General features: G+C 43.2%; 1 protein-coding gene across 1 annotated transcript in view; it reads left to right on the forward strand.

The window, feature by feature from the left end:
• The window catches only part of LOC126101041 (transient receptor potential channel pyrexia-like), a 272305-nt gene that overhangs the window by 171640 nt on the left and 80731 nt on the right, over positions 1–19934 (forward strand). The window contains exons 8-9 of the mRNA XM_049911705.1: positions 6784–7005; positions 12923–13174. Coding sequence (XP_049767662.1) covers positions 6784–7005; positions 12923–13174 — 474 coding nt within the window. The remainder of the gene's footprint in view (positions 1–6783; positions 7006–12922; positions 13175–19934) is intronic.

Genomic DNA, 19934 nt, shown 5'->3' on the forward strand with positions numbered 1-19934 from the left:
TAAGACAAGGAGTTTTCGCCCTAATAATTTTACTTGTTGACCGCTATGTGATACGAGGGCATTTTGTCTAAGTGGTTTAATTTAGAGATTGCTGGTTCGTATGTCAGTATGCTTCTGTTCAATGATTTAGGGCTGGACAGCCATATGATGAGAGTTTAACTCTCGAAGTGAGTTGCTGTGAGTTTTTTTTATTTTAACATGGTTGTATGCTAATAAGTATAACGATTAATTTACCAACCGCTACCTTTAATTCATACGTTGCCTAGTATTAAAATATGATATAAAGGTTATTTCAGTTGCAAGTATGCTTCCCAGTGCTGCAGTTTTCACAAGCATTAGCGTAGTTTGGCTCCGAGTTGAATTATAAGGAGCCACACTGACGCCTGCCTCCCTGTAACTATTATCAGATCTTGGTAGCTGCGCATGCACAGGAAGCAGACTATACTAAAGATGTTTTAGTTTGTCAACAATTCGAAATTATTATCACCTATGCCGCTGATTATCGTGCACGAAGAAACCATAATTCTTGCGAAAAACCAATAACTTCAGGTAGATTTATAAAAATATGTCAGTGAGGTCTTTGGAATTCTTATATTAAGCATCTCTTGAACCATAAAGGTCAGAAAAATTAATCCTTTCCTACAACAAATAAAGTTAAGTATTGCACAATACTACGAATTTATCGCTCTAAAGTCAGTATAAGAGTGGAACGATATCGTTCGTGTATTTTATGAAGACTAAGAAAATAAAGATTTTTGCTTCACCCAGTCACATATGTATCATATACAGATGTCTTCTACTCGTTATTAGGTTCAGGTTTTTCCTTCAATATTAATTACCTAATATTTTATCTATCCATCAATTAAGAAGAAAGGTCAATTTTCGCTTATCTCTCTTTCGTTCTCAGTGAAAGGTTAGCCTCAGTTTTAGACAGACTGTGCTGGGACTTTGATTTAGCAACAGTCCAGTGGAGTTATTCCGGTCAGAAATAACGCTCTACATCTGGTTTCTGCCGGATCATTTTCTTTAGTAATCAGCAAGGAAATTTTTTGTTACTCTAAAATACTTCACTTTTACATACTGGCTTGCAGCATGCATCTGACTGGTTAATTATGTTTGCCATATTACCGTAATTACTCCGACTAACACATTCAGGATAGATTCTGCGTTCGGTTAAATAATTACTGTGTTTTTCCTTAAAGATTTTACAGAGAGCAGAAAAATACGATTTAAGTTTATTATCTGTGATAAACAAATTTCAAATATACTTTGAGATAAATGGAAAAAGAATTTATTCAACAGATGCTGCGACATGGTCGCGAATTAAACAGTGACCCGAAGATAGAATAAATTTCCTTTACTGCACGTCTGTGGTCACAAATTTTTTGTCGTCAGACTACCAGTTACGGTCTATAATGACCGTTTTCAGATCTGTTTTATAAAAACATTTACGAGAGCCATAGTGGCGTCGTCAAATGGTAAACACAAAATCAGCGCCAGCATCGTCAAATATGTATAAATAATAATAGCATATATAAGAGTCGACTTGCTGCTGACAAGAGCGTTATCCTGTTGGAAAATACTCCATAGAATGCTGTTCATGAATGGCAGCGCAACAGGTTGAACCACCAGACTCACATACTAATTTATAGTTAGGGTGCAATGGATAACCACGAGAGTGCACCTGCTGTCAAACGAAATCGCACCTCAGACCATAGCTCCAGGTGTAGTTCCTCTGCATGTAGCAGACAGGTTGGTCCCAGGCCCTCAACTGGCCTTCTTCCAACCATCACAGGCACCGAGGCACAACCAGAGCTTTCACCAGAAAACACGGAAGTCCTCCACACTGCTCTTCAATGAGCTCTCGCTCGACACCACTGAAGTCGCAAATGGTGGTGGTTTGGGGTGAGTGGAATGTACACTACAGGACATCTGGCTCGGAGTTGTCATTGAAGTAACCTATATGGTTCAAATGGCTCTGGGCACTATGGGACTCAACATCTTAGGTCATAAGTCCCCTAGAACTTAGAACTACTTACACCTAACTAACCTAAGGACATCACACACACCCATGCCCGAGGCAGGATTCGAACCTACGACCGTAGCAGTCCCGCGGTTCAGAACTGCAGCGCCAGAACCGCTAGACCACCGCGGCCGGCTTAACCTGTATGTAACAGATCTTTATGTCATTGGGATGTCAACTGCTACTCAGATTGCTGCAGCAGATGCAGTACAATGCGACAGAGCCATACTAGAACACATTGGTCTTCCCTGTCGGTAGTGCCACGTGGCAATCCGGAGTCCAGTCTTCCTGCGACGGTACATTCCAGTGGCCATTGCCACGAACAGTAATGTGCAGTGGCCACGTAACTGCCAAGTCTTCCTGCAATATCTTAAAAGGCATACCCAGCTTCTCGTAGTCCTGTTACACGAACTCGTTCAAACTCACTGAGGTGTTGATAACAGCGTTTCTGTCCACTTCAAGGCATTCTTGATTATCATCAACTCACCATGTCCAATCTCAAAGGTAACTAAGGCATCCACATAGCGCCGCTACTAGCGCCACTCGTAGGCAACTGGTTCGAAATCGGAACGGAAACCATCTTTCAGATGAAGAAACGCGCCTACCGTCTTTCGCTTATGTCACGCAACTCCTTCTTGGTGTTGCTCTTTTTTCCTTTCAGAATTCATGGAATATTCATATTCACTGACCAATAGCCCGAGCGGTACAAGGCATGGACGTATGCTGAAACACTCTTATTAGTACACAGTGTAGCTTCATGGACGGAAAATCAGGCACTGACTGTGGCATGCAATTCGGTTGCAAAGTCCGCGTAGCTATGTAAGATTTCTGGGTGGACGATCCGCACCAACACTTATCGCCCCATCATGTCTCACACGTGCTCAATTGGTAAGACAAGTCTCACAATCGTTGTGGCCAGGGAAGCTGCTGCACGTTGAGTTTCATGCGAAGTGTGGGGACGGGCATCATCCTGTTGAAACAGCATATCACTTCCACATTGACAGAACGTCAGTAGAGCCAGTCGAACAACATACTGCGTGCGTCGAGTGCTGGTGACCGTTTCCTCCTCAAACATCCAAGGTGAACGAGAATTGTGGCTTATTGGCTTATTGCATTCTAGACTGTAACGCCTGGTTGGGATCAATATGTCACGGACGAATGCACTGTCTGAGACAGCGCTCATCAAGTCTTTGTCGTACGGGCGACCGACCATCAGTTGCACGCAGGCAAAGTTATCTTTCATCGCTGAAGGCCACGGTGTGCTCCAGTCGAGCCGGGCACGTCAGGCACGTGCCTGTAGTCCCGATGCTAATAACTGGTTTACAACAGTTCGTGGGGATGCTAGTACGAGGGTCACTCCGAAAGAAATGAACGCTATTTTTTTAAAAATCAATCTTTTATTCTAGATGTTTGAAAGTTTTACAGTGTGTAGATAGATCCTTTAGGAACAATATTTTCATTTCTCCACATAATTTCCATTCCCCTCAACTGCCTTACGCCATCTTGGAACCAGCGCCTGTATACCCGCACGGTAAAATTCTGGACCAACCTGTTGGAGCCACTGTTTGGCAGCGTGCACAAGGGGGTCATCATCTTCAAACCTTGTTCCACGAAGAGAGTCTTTCAGTTCCCCAAAGAGATGATAGTCACATGGAGCCTGATCAGGACTGTAAGGCGAGTGTTTTAGTGTTGTCCATCCGAGTTTTGCGATCGCTTCCATGGTTTTTTGACTGACATGTAGCCATGCATTGTCGTGCAACAGCAAAAGATCCTGCTTTTGCCGATGTGGTCGAACGCGACTCAGTCGAGCTTGAAGTTTCTTCAGAATTCATGGTGCTTCCACTTGGCATGATGTCCACAAGCAAGAGTCCTTCGAAATCGAAAAACACCGCAGCCATAACTCTTCCAGCAGAAGGTGTGGTTTTGAATTTTTTTTTTCTTGGGTGAATTTGCATGATGCCACTCCATTGATTGCCTCTTCGTCTCTGGTGAAAAATGATGGAGCCGTGTTTCATCAGCTGTCACAATTCTTCCAAGAAATTCATCTCCTAAAGTTCACTGCATACCGTTTTTCTTGTTTCTTTGCGAGCCACTGTCAACATCCTGGGAACCCACCTGGCACAAACCTTTTTTAACGCCAACATTTTCAGTATTCTGCAAAAATTTACTTCCCCTATCTCAACGTAGCGTGACAATTCGTTCACTTGGTCGTCGGGCCATGTGGCGGGAGAGAGTCAGGTTGGTATCCCACTGCTTTCGGGGGCATGTCCAGGCACGTCTTCGGCCTGGACTCCAGCTGAGCACCGATGACAAGCGAAGACGTGTCTGGAGACGCCCAGGACGGCTGTGGGATACCAACCCGACTGTCGCCCGCCATATTGCCCAACAAGCAGGAGTTTCTAATTCTTGTCTTCATGCTCTCCAAACCCTTCCTTGGCTAGATATGTCGCTAGATCTCTCCCGAATTGAGAACGTTTGGAGCATTATCGGTAGGGTCCTCCAACCAGTTCGGAGTTTTGACAATCTAACGCGCCAATTGGAGAGAATCTGGCATGATATCTCTCAAAGGACATCCAGCAATTCTATCAGTCAGCGCCAAGCCGAATAGCTGCCTCCATTTCAGCCTGAGGTGGACCAACACCTTATTGTCTTTCTCAGTGTGTGTGAAGCTCTTTCTCTTGAATTTGTGAAAAATTGTAAATGCTTGTTTGTACATGTACGTCACATCTACCAGTTTCCATCTCATTCAGATAATTCTTTCATGGTGTGTCGTTTTCTGTTGTCTTAGAGTATAAACAAGGCTCACTCCAAAAGATTTGCGCACTATTTTTTTAAATACATCTTTTATTCTACATGTTTGAAAGTTTTACAGTGTGTAGATACATCCTTTAGGAACAATATTTTCATTTTTCCACGTAATTTCCACTCCTCTCAACTGCCTTACGCCATCTTGGAACCGGCGCCTGTAAACCCGCACGGTAAAATTCTGGACCAACCTGTTGGAGCCACTGTTTGGCAGCGTGCTCAAGGGAGTCATCATCTTCAAACCTTGTTCCACGAAGAGAGTCTTTCAGTTTCCCAAAGAGATGATAGTCACATGGAGCCACGTCAGGACTGTAAGGCGGGTGTTTCACTGTTATCCATCCGAGTTTTGTGATTGCTTCCATGGTTTTTTGGCTGACATGTCGCCGTGCATTGTCGTGCAACAGCAAAACATCCTCATTTTGCCAATGTGGTTGAACACGACTAAGTCGAGCTTGAAGTTTCTTCAGTGTCGTCACATATGCATCAGAATTTATGGTGGTTCCATTTGGCATGATGTCCACAAGCAAGAGTCCTTCTGAATCGAAAAACACCGTAGCCATAGCTTTTCCAGCAGAAGGTGTGGTTTTGAATTTCTTTTTCTTGGGTGAATTTGCATGATGCTACTCCATTGATCGCCTCTTTGTCTCTGGTGAAAAATGATGGAGCCATGTTTCATCACGTGCCACAATTCTTCCAAGAAATTCATCTCCACCATTCTCGTACTGTTCCAAAAGTTCGCTGCATACCGTTTTTCTTGTTTCTTTGTGAGGCACTGTCAACATCCTGGGAACTCACCTGCCACAAACCTTTTTTAAGGCCAACACTTTCATTATTCTGCAAACACTTCCTTCCCCTATCCCAACGTAGCGTGACAATTCGTCTGTCAGCAGTCACCAATTCGTTAATTCCCTGCACATGTCTGGAGTGTGTACAGCACGAGGCCTGCCGCTGCGAGGACTATCCTCAATATTGCCGTGCCCGCTTTCATCACGTAACCTGCTTGCCCAACGACTAACTGTACTGCGATCGATAGAAGCATCTCCATACACCTTTTTCAACCTCTTGTGGATGTTTCCCACTGTCTCATTTTCACAGCACAGGAATTCTATGATAGCACGTGGCTTCTGGCGAACGTCAAGTGTAGGAGCCATCTTGAAGACATGCTGTGACGGCACCACTCACGGGAACAGGTTGAGCTAAGTTTGAAAACAAGCGGGAAGGATGTATCTACACACTGTAAAACTTTCACACATGCAGAATGAAAACTGTATTTTTACAAAAATAGTGTGCATTTCTTTTGGAGTGACCCTCGTAGGATCATATTTGCTCTTGTCTCTGCTGACACTGCTGTCCTGTTAATAAGACGCTCTTGTCAGGCGTCTGTGATGCGTGGACATAGAAAACCTCGCCTTCGAGAGAGGATGCATACATATTCCACTATTGCCTGGATCGCTGCAAAACAGACATAGCACTTTCTAATTGTGTGGTAAATCTCCAAAATGACCATCCCGCCATTCAAGAGGCCACAATTTGATCCCTCTTAAACTCGCTAAGTCGGCTGTAGGCAGCACGAGTGCATTTCCGGGCATGACGCCTGCTTGCTCTACGTGTCTGCAATCTGCATCACATTGACCTTTGTGACCATGGGTTTTCTCTCTTAAAGGGTAGACATAGATCGCGCTCTGGTAGCTATGCCACTACGCCATTAGCTCCCAGATGATGCTGAAAGCATTATCAATGAATCCCCCAGGTGGCGTATTCTGCCAGTGGGTCGAAACTAACATTGTCTTTCAAAAGATTCTATTTTTTTTCCGACAGTGATATAAAGGATCACTGATCTCACAATTTAAACAACAAAATTTGTCAGTGATATGCGATCAACAATTAATCAGTACATAAGTTAGTGTGATACGATTCCGACAGCGTCCCTTAGAGCGCTGTGCGTGTGTCCACAGGTGGGGTGCACGCCGCTGCACAAGGCGGCCTACACGGGCTCCCGCTGCTGCCTCTCGCTGCTGCTGCAGAGGGGCGGCAACCTGGCGGCGCAGACGGCGGCCGGCTTCACCGTCGTCGACCTCATCTTCTCCTACGTGCCGCGGCCGCTCAACTTCCTCACGAGGGTCCTCGATTCTGGCGTCAGCTCCAACTCAGCTTCCGTCAACGACAGGGACTTCAGGGTGAGAACGTAAATACGTAACCTTCCAAAACTGGATGAAATTTCATTAAAATCTTGTGTATATGGTAAGTGGAAATGAAAAGGAAATTAAGAGAGAGTTAAAACAACTGGAAACTAGCTGTGAGGAATCTGGAATGAAGACAAATCTGAAGAAGACCAAGGCAATGGTTTTTACAAGGGAATCGAGGAAGTTTAAATGAAAATGTATGATGAATTAGTGAAACAAGGTGATTACTTTAGAACCAGTAATATAAAACGTAATCTAGAAATAAAACTTTGGACGAGGGGTGTTTTTCTGTGGTCCATTCCATAAACAATTAAGGACATGGTTATTGAAATGCTTTGTATGAAATATTATCTTGTTTGGTGCTGAAACTTGGACATTGCGACGTTTTAGATATGAATTTTGATAAGAATGGAAGGTGTAAAGTCGGCAGACAGAATAAGGAATGATGATGTGTTGTACAGGTTGAATGAGAAATGTAAATACTAGAAACAGTTAAGAGAAGAAAAAGAAATTGGCTAGAACACTGGAGGAGAAGAGACTGCATGATAGAGGGTGCACTAAAAGGAATTGTTACTGGGAAGAGGACCGGAAGGGAAAAGATAACCAGCTAACTGAGACATCAAGACAAGTGTATATGCAGCTACGGAAAGAATCGACAGAACACGACATCAGATTCCCACTGTGCACGCTGAGATGCAATTTTTATTGTATGTTTCCTTTAATGTGTTTTTATGTATTTAACCAGCAGCATATTTCCTACCGTTACGGTTGTGATATAACGTATGTACGTGAAAAATGAGAGGAATATTTTAATGACAAATGGTATAAGAACTAATGTAAAAATAAATTTTTGTTGCCAGTCGGTAATTACGTTGAATAAAGATGTAAAAGAAAGTTAATATATAACATCACTAAAGAAGTCAAAGGACCCTTAATTAAAACTGAACATTTTCCATCTTTTTACTCTTCTGTCATCTGTTTTGTGTTCTCGTACGAGCTGCACCTAAGAAGCGCTAGTCCGAGTAATTCACAATAAAATTTTTACAGTTTGATGAAATATATACCTCGAGAAAGTTGAAACATTGTCTGAGAGTTAATTAAAACCAGTAAGCTGTTATCAATCAGCGACGGAAGAAGAGAAAGCGCAACTAAAAGGTCCGATCTCCTTCCACCAGGATTGCGAACGGTATAAAATCAGTATTTAGATAACAGTAAAAGCTAAATTCTCCCGGGAAAAGAAAAAATTCGAAAAGATAAAATAATTGGACGCCAGTTAGACTAGCAGCTACGCAAGTGTGAAAGTACAGCAAGGAGTGTTAAATCCAACTACAAAGACTCTTATAAAATATACATTTTTATTTCCTTATAATACCAATATTCCCTCTGAGGAAAGCAGTTTCTTTCGTTCTACACGTATTATTAATATACTACACGGTTTTCAACACATAAAATCGTTTATTGTGCTATGTTGTATTTACTATGCTATATAGTGTTGGCTCCATGTTGATTTCTGTTGTATTTATTCTGTTAGCTACATGTTGCGGAATATTGATTTCTGTTGTATTTTTCCAGATGGTTATATGGTCTTTTTATACCTAACATATCCTCTCTTTCCTACTTTCGGAAAATAATTCTGTCTGCTACATAATTTATCCTAGGTAATGAATTTAGTTGCTCAGATCACCTTGCCACGCTGTTTCCAAAGCCTGGACATCGAGATATGTTGGTCTTTCCATGTGTTGTGTATTTTCATATGGATCTGGAACGTAGATTTGGCTGCAATTGCGTTGAGTTTTTCAAGGGAGTGCATCACTTTCTGTCTGTTGGAAAAACAACTCTCGATGAGCTTACGATTGCGAAACAATGCAAATGAATTTTGATGTCACATAGTCTCTCGACATTTCTTGGTTTGGCTTCTTTAACATAGGCCTAGGTCCTAATTATCTTTCCCATCCGTTTCATTATTAGTATCATAATAACACCTTTAACATAGTTCCTAATTATCTTACCCATTCGTATGTTTACAATAAACAGAAAGTGAAGCGAAAACCTACACAACACAAAGATGGTACCACGTAAAATGCGGGTATTCTATTTTGTGGCAGAATCGATTTTTACAATCGAACTGTTTCCTATTAGTACGGAGGTTTGTAAAGTGAACAAGGAGGAAAACACTTTTCCTGTTCCTCCAGTCAATTTGTATTATGAACAGTGGGAAAAAGTACGTATTTACTGAGCTAATCAGCTAGAGGGAAGGTAGTGTGATTTACCCATTGCTCTAGTCAGTTCTTAAGGCGTATTCTGGACGAATACATTTACCTTCTGTGTTAGTGGGTTGGTAGGATGGCATGTGAGATCGTGTATCGATGTATCACAATCACTTCGTCGAGTGGCTGGTGAGTGAGTACATCTACCAGATGCGTAAATCAGTTTGTTGATGGATACTCAGGGAATGATCTTATATGCTGCTTGAATCTACCTGTCTGTAAATGGACAGTAAGAGGATAAATGTATTTTATCCATAACGGATGATGATGAACTCCGTGACTGTTCCATTATATGGTGTAGAATAATAATCGTTATCATTCACTACTGGTAGCGGTTATTATTCTACACCCTACTAAGAGAAAGTGTGCCTACCCACCGCACTGGCCAGTTTATTGGATGGGTAACGACAGAGTGAATGTAGAATATGCGTATCAGTTTTTTGGAGGATAATGTGAGAATGTACCTGTTTTATGCATTAATCAGTTTTTAGTGCAGGTTTTAGGATAATCATAAATGTTCCCTCTACATCACTCAGTGTAGTTGGTGGTATAGTATATCTATTACGTTACCTTCCTCTTTATCTAAATACGAAGGGATGTATGGGTTTATTTGTAAGTCTGTTATTTGGCAGCTGAGCTGTATCTATCTATAACAAATTACATATGATGCGCTAGGTCAAGTAGTTTGGATAGTAAAGGGTATAATTTAATGAGATCTGACTGCACAGAACACGCACACTGATACAGACCATACCATTTAGTGCTGAGAAAATTATAAAGTTCGAAGCAGCTTGTTATTTCAATGCTTGAATTTATAGTTCACTAACCGGTAACGCCAGTCAAAAGATTTGACCTTTAAAGTAGCTTTTGAGTACGAACTTGACTTTTAAGTGATAGCAGTCACTGCTATGAATCACAAATAATCACACTGACTGTAAGATAAAATTCTGAACGGATAGAAAGATGCAATTACGAGGTTTAATTCTGAGTAAAAGAATTATTCAACTGCATACTTCGTCGATATAGCATTAACTCTAGATTACTCACACTACACAAACAGTTTTCACATACTTTATGAAATTCTCACACCTTTTACGTTGATATTAGAAAGCTGCTGCATCCCCTGAAATTCTTTAGTGGGACACACACAGAAATAGATTTTACACCATGCAGGCAGATCACGGGTTCACCTGGGTGCGATGCTGAATTGTCACATATAAATTCGGAGATCGCGGAGAGGAGTGAATGGGATTGCAAGTTAAATTGCGCACTGCTGACAAGAGGAATGTTACGAGCGTGTAGAAATTGCAGATTCTTTCACGCAGCCGAATTATATGCAGTCCCAGTATATAGAATAGCGGTCACTCATAATAAGGGTTCTTTTTAAGTGAAAAATTAATTTTGAAGGCACACCTTGATTTCATATGTGTATTGATTAATTTTCTTACAGCACTCTCCATACATTTCACATTATACTTTCATTTCCATTTAACTTCGGACATCAATCTTTTCGTATGTATCTAAGATGGCGCACGAGATTTAACAAGAAATATTCCAATGGAGAACACATCTACCTTCATGTACAATTAAAGACAGAGTCGCTTCTTCTTTAGTCTTATTACACTAAAGGCCATTAAAATTGCTACACCACGAAGATGACGTGCTACAGACGCGAAATTTAACCGATAGGAAGAAGATGCTGTGATATGCAAATAATTAGCTTTTCAGAGCATTCATACAAGGCTGGCGCCGGTGGCGACACCTACAATGTGCTGACATGAGGAAAGTTTCCAACCGATTTCTCATACACAAACAGCAGTTGACCGTCGTTTCCTGGTGAAACGTTATTGTGATACCTCGTGTAAGGAGGAGAAATGCGTACCATCACGTTTCCGACTTTGATAAAGGTCGGATTGTAGCCTAACGCAATTGCGGTTCAGAAGGGTAATAAGGAACGCCGTGCTGGATCCCAACGGCCTCGTATCACTAGCAGTCGAGATGACAGGCATCTTATCCGTATAGCTGTAACGGATCGTGCAGCCACGTCTCGATCCATGAGTCAACAGATGGGGACTTTTGCAAGACAACAACCATCTGCACGAACAGTTCGACGACGTTTGCAGCAGCATGGACTATCAGCTCGGAGACCACGGCTGCGGTTACACTTGACGCTGCATCACAGACAGGAGCGCCTACGATGGTGTACTCAACGACGAACCTGGGTGCACGAATGGCAAAACGTCATTTTTTTCAGATGAATCCAGGTTCTGTTTACAGCATCATGATGGTCGTATCCGTGTTTGGCGACATCGCGGTGAACGCACATTGGAATCGTGTATTCGTCATCGCCATACTGGCGTATCACCCGACGTGATGGTATGAGGTGCCATTGGTTACACGTCTCGGTCACCTCTTGTTCGCATTGACGGCACTTTGAACAGTGGACGTTAGATTTCAGATGTGTTACGACCCGTGGCTCTACCCTTCATTACATTCCTGCGAAACCCTATATTTCAGCAGGATAATGCACGACCGCATGTTGCAGGTCCTGTACGGGCCTTTCTGGATACAGAAAATGTTTGACAGCTGCCCTGGCCAGCACGTTCTCCAGATCTGTCACCAACTGAAAACGTCTGGCCAATGGTGGCCGAGCAACTGTCTCGTCACAATACGCCAGTCACTACTCTCGATGAACTGTGGTATCGTGTTGAAGCTGCATGGGCAGCTGTACCAGTACACGTCATCCAAGCTCTGTTTGACTTAGTGCCCAGGTGTATCAAGGCTGTTATTACGGCCAGAGGTGGTTGTTCTGGGTACTGATTTCTCATGATCTGTGCACCCAAATTGTGTGAAAGTGTAATCACATGTCAGGATATAATATATTTGTCCAATGAATACCCGTTTATCATCTGCATTTCTTCTTGGTGTAGCAATTTTAATGACCAGTAGTGTACATTCAGCAGTTACCTAAAATCTAAGAAAAATGGAAAAGTCAGCGACAGTATTGCGTCGATCGGTGTCTGCATAAGTATGTCGTTTCTGGCGCTTGCGGTCACACTTGCGCATTCAACTTTTCTGGCGCGCGTTAGATGAACAGTAGGAAATGCGCTACCAAGCGCCGAAAGATCGCACCTCAGTATAACGTTATTTGCTGTTGTTATGAGTTTACACATGAAATGAAAGTAGACTGCACACTACTAATTTCAGCAGTCAGATAATAGCCTGGATAGTAGGAGAATACCAGAATACGCACACTTCCCTGCTGCACTAAGATTCTCAGTTAACAGTGGGAACATGCGCCTTATTGCGACATTAATCATTTATATCGTGGTGATTGAATAGTGTATTTACCCACTAAATAGGTCATTTTTCAAGGTGAATGTTGGAGATATGTGTGTAAAATGGCTAGTGGAATAGTACGCCGACCCACCGAACCAGTCACTTTGAGCAAGCCTGTGCTCCTAACTGAAGTTCTCTGACGCAACACACACACACACACACACACACACACACACACACACACACATACACACATTGGAGACAGAAGTGTGACAGAGAGAGTGCGAGTGATATATATATATATTAGCTTTCCTGCTTTTCCCATATAACTCAAAACACCTGCATCCTCCTGGTGGTGTACCTAGATCCGCGTGGACTTCTCGGTGCTGATGCCGGAGGCTGCGGAACTGCAGATGGACGTAACGAGCGCCGTCATGTCCGGCTCCAGCGACCTACACCAGATGACGCTGTTCCAGCACCCACTGCTGGAGCTGTTCGTGCGCTCCAAGTGGCGCCGTCTGCGCCTCTTTTTCGTCGCCATCGTCGCCCTGCAGGTGTGCCTCGTCGTCTCGCTCTCCTGGTTCATCGTCCTCCGCAGGGAGACTTTTGCCTCTCGGGTGAGTCGTCGCAGCTCCCAGGTTCCCTGGATCCCACAGAAAGTAGTGTCGAAATTCTGCTGACCTTAAACTTACAAGAAAGTACATGGTGTCAGAACGAAATTTTCACCCTACAGCGGCATGTGCGCTCATATGAAACTTCTTGGCAGATTAAAACTGTGTGCGGATCGAAACTCGAGTTCGGGACCTTTGCCTTTGGCAGGTAATTGCTCTTCCGATTGAGTTACCCAAGCACGACTCACGACCAGTCTTCGCACCTTTACTTCCACCGGTAACTCGTCTGCTACCTTCCAAACTTCCCAGGAGTTCTCCTGTGAAACTTACAGGACTAGCACATTTGTCTTCCAGGATAGCTCAGTGAGTATAGCACTCGCTCGCGTAAGGCATAGGTCCCGAACAGTATGAGACTGGAATAGAAGGGAGAACTGATAGAGGTACTCAAGGTACCCTCCGCTTGCGGAGTATGCATGTAGATGTAGATGTAGGTTCTAAAACTGTACACTACACGACGATTTTTTATTTTATTGTGGTCTACAGTAATCCAAGAGTGTATAAATAATAACTTTTTAGCCATTTGACTTTAATTTTGACAATTATGTCCACTATTTTAGTTTCGGACAGGGAGTCATTTTCAAGTACCATACATCATCCCTATCAAACATGTTACGCATAAGTCTGATTGTCCGACGTCCATAAGTATGTTCCGTTCGTATTTCTTTCCGTAGCAGCGCTACAGCGGGACTTCGATGCAAGCGCAGCAGTTACTTTGAGCCGAAGAGAAGACGATGACACCACTTTGAGTTTTTCTGGGTGTTTTATATGTTGTATAGTGCTAGGTTCGGGTTTTGAAATTGACTAAAACTCCCTTAGCTTGTGAGATTAGAGCTGTAATTCGTTTTCTGAATGCATTAATCGACAGACTTGCGAAGTTTACGGAGCAAATGCGATAACGGATTCAATGACAAGATGATGTACTATACATTTCGATAAGGACTTGTGGTGCACGATAATGGACGAAATGGGCGTACAATTTTGATTAATGAAGAACTGATTCCCGCAGTCGAAGAACTCATAAAGGAAACTGTTGTGGGTTGGCAGGAGAGCCAACACCGTGTTATTAGAGGAAGCCGAAAGGCACGCGTTTTAGCTCACACAGGTTGGCGTGAGGTCTGGAACAGGTCAAGGAAATTAGAATTTAGAAAAACGGACGTAGCTGGTGGAATACTTAACTTTAATCCATAAATGGTGAACGTCGCTCTTGACTGTACATTATTCACAATATCAATAGTAACTGAATATGGCGTCTTGCTGGGTCGTAGCAAATGACGTAGCTCAAGGCTATGCTAACTATCGTCTCGGCAAATGAGAGCGTATTTTGTCAGTGAACCATCGCTAGCAAAGTCGGTTGTACAACTGGGGCGAGTGGTAGGAAGTCTCTTTAGACATGCCGTGTGGCGGCGCTCCGTCTGCAATCACTGATAGTGGCGACACGTAGGTCCGACGTATACTAACGGACCGCGGCCGATTTAAAGGCTACCACCTAGCAAGTGTGGTGTCTGGCGGTGACACCACAGAAACCGTAAGTTTACAATATCAGCTTTTTCTAAGAACTTCCCGCCAAATTTCAGAACCACCTCTTCATGAAATTTTTACTGAAAAGCTTAATTTTCGAAAACTGTGCGCTCGTTGAGTGCCATAAACTCTTCCAGAGCAACACAAAAAATAGCGTTTGTATAGGGCATTTCACTTTTTCGACACATTACAAAAAGATGATGATTGTCGCAGGAAGGTAGTGATATGGTCTCCTATGAAACCCCCCAATCGGAATGATATTTAACAGAATGGACCACCAGCATCTGGAAAGGAGGCCGCAGGGCTCTTTGTGTGACACTACGGAGCGGGCCAGGTGTGGCAAGTTGCTGCGCTGACAGGACCGAAGCTATCTTTCTCAAACGATTTTGCAAAATCTGTTTGGTAAAACAACTTGATTTTACTTGTAGCTTTATATTTCAACTTCATATTGAAGTGCCCATAATGTCGTTGATGGTCCTAGTTATTGTGATATTTCACGTAAATGTAATAAATTTGAAAACTTGCAATAAACAATATAAATTACTATGAATTTGCGTTTGGTTAATAGTAAACCAAATGTTGTTGTGTATGAAATGTAGCTAACATTTTGAATTTTTCTTCAGTCTTGGGTAGGATCAATACCTGTCCCGTTTGCAGGTAATGGACTTTATGTAGCTCGTTCACATCCGATCGGACCTAAGCGTGACTGAAATATTCATAACTTCCTCATATTTCGAAAGCCATTTGAGGTATCGAAAGGAGATTTTGAAACATCAAAGGACGCAAAGAGGAAACTATTTTCCCATATGGTTAACATACAAAACCGTATCTATGGCGATGCAGCAGAAGCTACAGTTTTTATTTATTTTTTTTTAAACCAGTACTGTAAATTATTACGTCATTGACAGTTAGTGAAAAGAGAATTTACTAGTATGAAAAACATGAAGTTTCTTCTCGTATGTCACTGTAAACTGACACAATGTAACTTACCAAAGGATTTCTTTCAACACTTCAGTTCTCTTTGGCGGATAGCGTACCATCTTTCTGTTCCTAGCTTTGTACAGAGTGAGGGAGTGGTTCTGCAAGCCGTCAAGTGTGTTCACTGCTCCTGAGTTACGCAAGAGTTTTATTGGGTCAGTTCTAGTCTGTAGCAGAGATTTAGAATTGTTCTATTAGGAATAATAAATTTGATGCCTGTGTATCTGTGATTAACAAGGTTACGAAAACATGGTAGTCATGACTTTATGAAATGTGTGAAACAGCTCATTAAAGCTTAGATATGAGGGATACTCAATAAGTAAAGCAACACTTTCTTCTGAAAACTCATTCGATTAATTCAGAATTTCAGTACATCATATTACTCTCCTCTCTTTTGGCTACGAAACCCTATTTTTCAACCCACTGTCCATCCTGGAAGGGCCCGTATGCCCCTATGATACCACTGTAATGCTCTACATCGGAGCAAACGTCTCGCTGCATGAATAATCTCCCCATCACCCACGTACTGCTTCCTGCAGAGTACATCTTTCATTTTGCCAACCAGATGTAAGCTCTTCATGGTCTTCTGTTAGCCAGTGAGAAACCCAGCAGACTCTCACCTTGAGTGCACCAAGTGATGGATGAGTGTCAGCGCTACCGACAGAGATGTCCAGATGAGCAGTGAGGTACCTGTCTGTGATCTGACCATCACCACGTGTGAGAGTGTCTGAACGCTACAACACAGCAGGAGCCACAGCTGTTTGCGGCCGGCTGGAATGCGGGAGACTGGACTGGTTCGTGTGACGTTGTTGCAATGATGACAGACGCCTCGCCCAGTGGCTCACTATGCTTTTGTTCACTGCCAGGTCTCCACAGACATTCTGCATGCACCTATGAATCTCTACGATGCACTGGTTTTCCACCAAAAGACAGCCCTCTGCCTGGGATGTACCTCTGTTACAGATGCCATTTTGAAGCCTATGCATTGGGCTACAACCTGTCGGAACCTCATGAAACTATAGGATCTAAGCAGAAGTATTCCGTGATGTCCTTCAACTAAGTCCGTGGAACTTTGGGAAAGCAGGAAAGGTGTGGACGGGGCCTAATCAGTTACCGTTGGTTGCACGGAAAACACATACACTTTATTTTTAAAAAACCAAACTCTCAACAATCTTTTTTAAAGATTTTACTACACTGGTGGCTGAAAGTGTTATTAGAAGAATTGCAAATTGTTGTAGGCTGAAGGCAACAAGCAATGTTACACACGATCAACGGCTGAAGGCCTGATTAAGAAGGTTCAAAATTATTCGTCGCCTGAAGGCCAGAAGCGATTTAAAAAATACACAGAGGCTGAAGACCTGAATTACCAATAAGGTGGACAATTAGACATTAAAATACCAAAAACACTTTTAACAATCTTAATAACAAGTTGTAGTGATGGCTGAAGGCCTTATCAAGACAGAACTGAAACTATCTGTCGGCTGAAAGCCACAAGCAATGTTACAAACAGTTAACGGCTGAGGCCAGCAGCAATTTCAGAATACACAACGGCTGAAGGTCTGAATTACAAGTGAGGAAGGCAGTTACACATTAACAAATGCTAAGACATTTTCTTCTTAACAATCAAAACGGTAACAAGCTATAGTAACAGCTGAAGGCCTTATTAAGAAAAAATTGCAATTTATCGGTCGGCTGAAGGCCAAAAACAATGTTACACACCATCAACGGCTGAGGGCATGATTAAGAAGGTCGAAAATTATTCGTGGGCTGAAGGCCACAAGTAATTTTAGAATACACAAAGGCTGAAGACCTGAATTACAAATAAATTGAACAATTACACCTTAAAAATACTAAAACCCTCTCTAATAATTTTAATAACTTGTAACAAGCTATAGTGACGGCTGAAGGCCTCACTAAAACAAAATTGAAAATTATTTGTCGGCTGAAGGCCACAAGCAATGTTACAAACAATTAACGGCTGAAGGCCGGAATTACAAGTGGGGAAGGCAATAACATGTTCAAACATTAGGGTAAATTTTAACAATAGTGAGAACTTGTCCAAATAAGACGGAGTGATCCGCAGACAGTGCTCTCTGGATCGACCTGAGGAAGGTGACTGCAGCTGTGTAAGCGGTGTACAGGTAGTCAAGAGTTGTACTCACGTAGCAGGATGGCCAACTCACACTAGGGGTAGCTTAAGCGCCGACCGACCGACTAACCATAAATGATGTGTTGCCTCGCTGCTGCGCCCCAGCCGAACTGATCCGTTCGTTTCCCCTCACTAAATCCAGTACGCAGACAGCATTACAATAAGTGCTCATTCAAAACCACAAAATACAGATGGATGGGGGAAACAATTCCACCAACCACTCATAATACTAAAACCAGTCACTGTGAAGCAACACGGACGAATTATAAGTCGGCACAAACACATAGAAGCCAGAATCGGTCGGAAGACCAAATACACGTCGTCCGCTGCGACGACCGACCGAACGACCAACCAACGGTCGTCTCCACCCGAGTCAGGCACGGGAAAGATCCCAGTATAATCGTCGACTGACTACGGGGCTATTACAAATGATTGAAGCGATTTCATAAATTCACTGTAGCTCCATTCATTGACATATGGTCACGACATACTACAGATACGTAGAAAAACTCATGAAGTTTTGTTCGGCTGAATCCGCACTTCAGGTTTCTGCCGCCAGAGCGCTCGAGAGCGGAATGAGACAAAATGGCGACAGGAGCCGAGAAAGCGTATGTCGTGCTTGAAATGAACTCACATCAGTCAGTCATAACAGTGCAACGACACTTCAGGACGAAGTTCAACAAAGATCCACCAACTGCTAACCCCATTCGGCGATGGTATGCGCAGTTTAAAGCTTCTGGATGCCTCTGTAAGGGGAAATCAACGGGTCGGCCTGCAGTGAGCGAAGAAACGGTTGAACGCGTGCGGGCAAGTTTCACGCGCAGCCCGCGGAAGTCGACGAATAAAGCAAGCAGGGAGCTAAACGTACCACAGCCGACGGTTTGGAAAATCATACGGAAAAGGCTAAAGCAGAAGCCTTACCGTTTACAATTGCTACAAGCCCTGACACCCGATGACAAAGTCAAACGCTTTGAATTTTCGGCGCGGTTGCAACAGCTCATGGAAGAGGATGCGTTCAGTGCGAAACTTGTTTTCAGTGATGAAGCAACATTTTTTCTTAATGGTGAAGTGAACAGGCACAATGTGCGAATCTGGGCGGTAGAGAATCCTCACGCATTCGTGCAGCAAATTTCCAATTCACCAAAAGTTAACGTGTTTTGTACAATCTCACGGTTTAAAGTTTACGGCCCCTTTTTCTTCTGCGAAAAAAATGTTACCGGACACGTGTATCTGGACATGCTGGAAAATTGGCTCGTGCCACAACTGGAGACCGACAGCGCCGACTTCATCTTTAAACAGGATGGTGCTCCACCGCACTTCCATCATGACGTTCGGCATTTCTTAAACAGGAGATTGGAAAACCGATGGATCGGTCGTGGTGGAGATCATGATCAGCAATTCATGTCATGGCCTCCACGCTCTCCCGACTTAACCCCATGCGATTTCTTTCTGTGGGGTTATGTGAAAGATTCAGTGTTTAAACCTCCTCTACCAAGAGACGTGCCAGAACTGCGAGCTCGCATCAACGATGCTTTCGAACTCATTGATGGGGACATGCTGCGCCGAGTGTGGGAGGAACTTGATTATCGGCTTGATGTCTGCCGAATCACTAAAGGGGCAGATATCGAACATTTGTGAATGCCTAAAAAAACTTTTTGAGTTTTTGTATGTGTGTGCAAAGCATTGTGAAAATATCTCAAATAATAAAGTTATTGTAGAGCTGTGAAATCGCTTCAATCATTTGTAATAACCCTGTACTTATTGCCATGAGGTCACTTCGACGGGCGGACACGCACACACAAGTGAAAGTTGCACTATTCGAATATCACGGTCCTTTCAACCAAAACTCGCGGAATGCGGTCCTTGACGTGGTCGTGCAATCTCGCGACCACATCCTTCCGTCGGACAGTGCACGTGTGTCGCCAGCGGTTGGGGGAGTACACGCTACTGCTGCTGCATCCCAACTCCCCCTCCCCGCGATACACGACGACCCGGAAATACTAGAGGCCGCTCCAAAGATGGTACCACAGTACGCGCTATCGATAAGCGCTGCTGCTGCCA

Source organism: Schistocerca cancellata, chromosome 9 (genome assembly GCF_023864275.1).
Source record: "Schistocerca cancellata isolate TAMUIC-IGC-003103 chromosome 9, iqSchCanc2.1, whole genome shotgun sequence".
Lineage (NCBI taxonomy): Eukaryota > Metazoa > Arthropoda > Insecta > Orthoptera > Acrididae > Schistocerca > Schistocerca cancellata.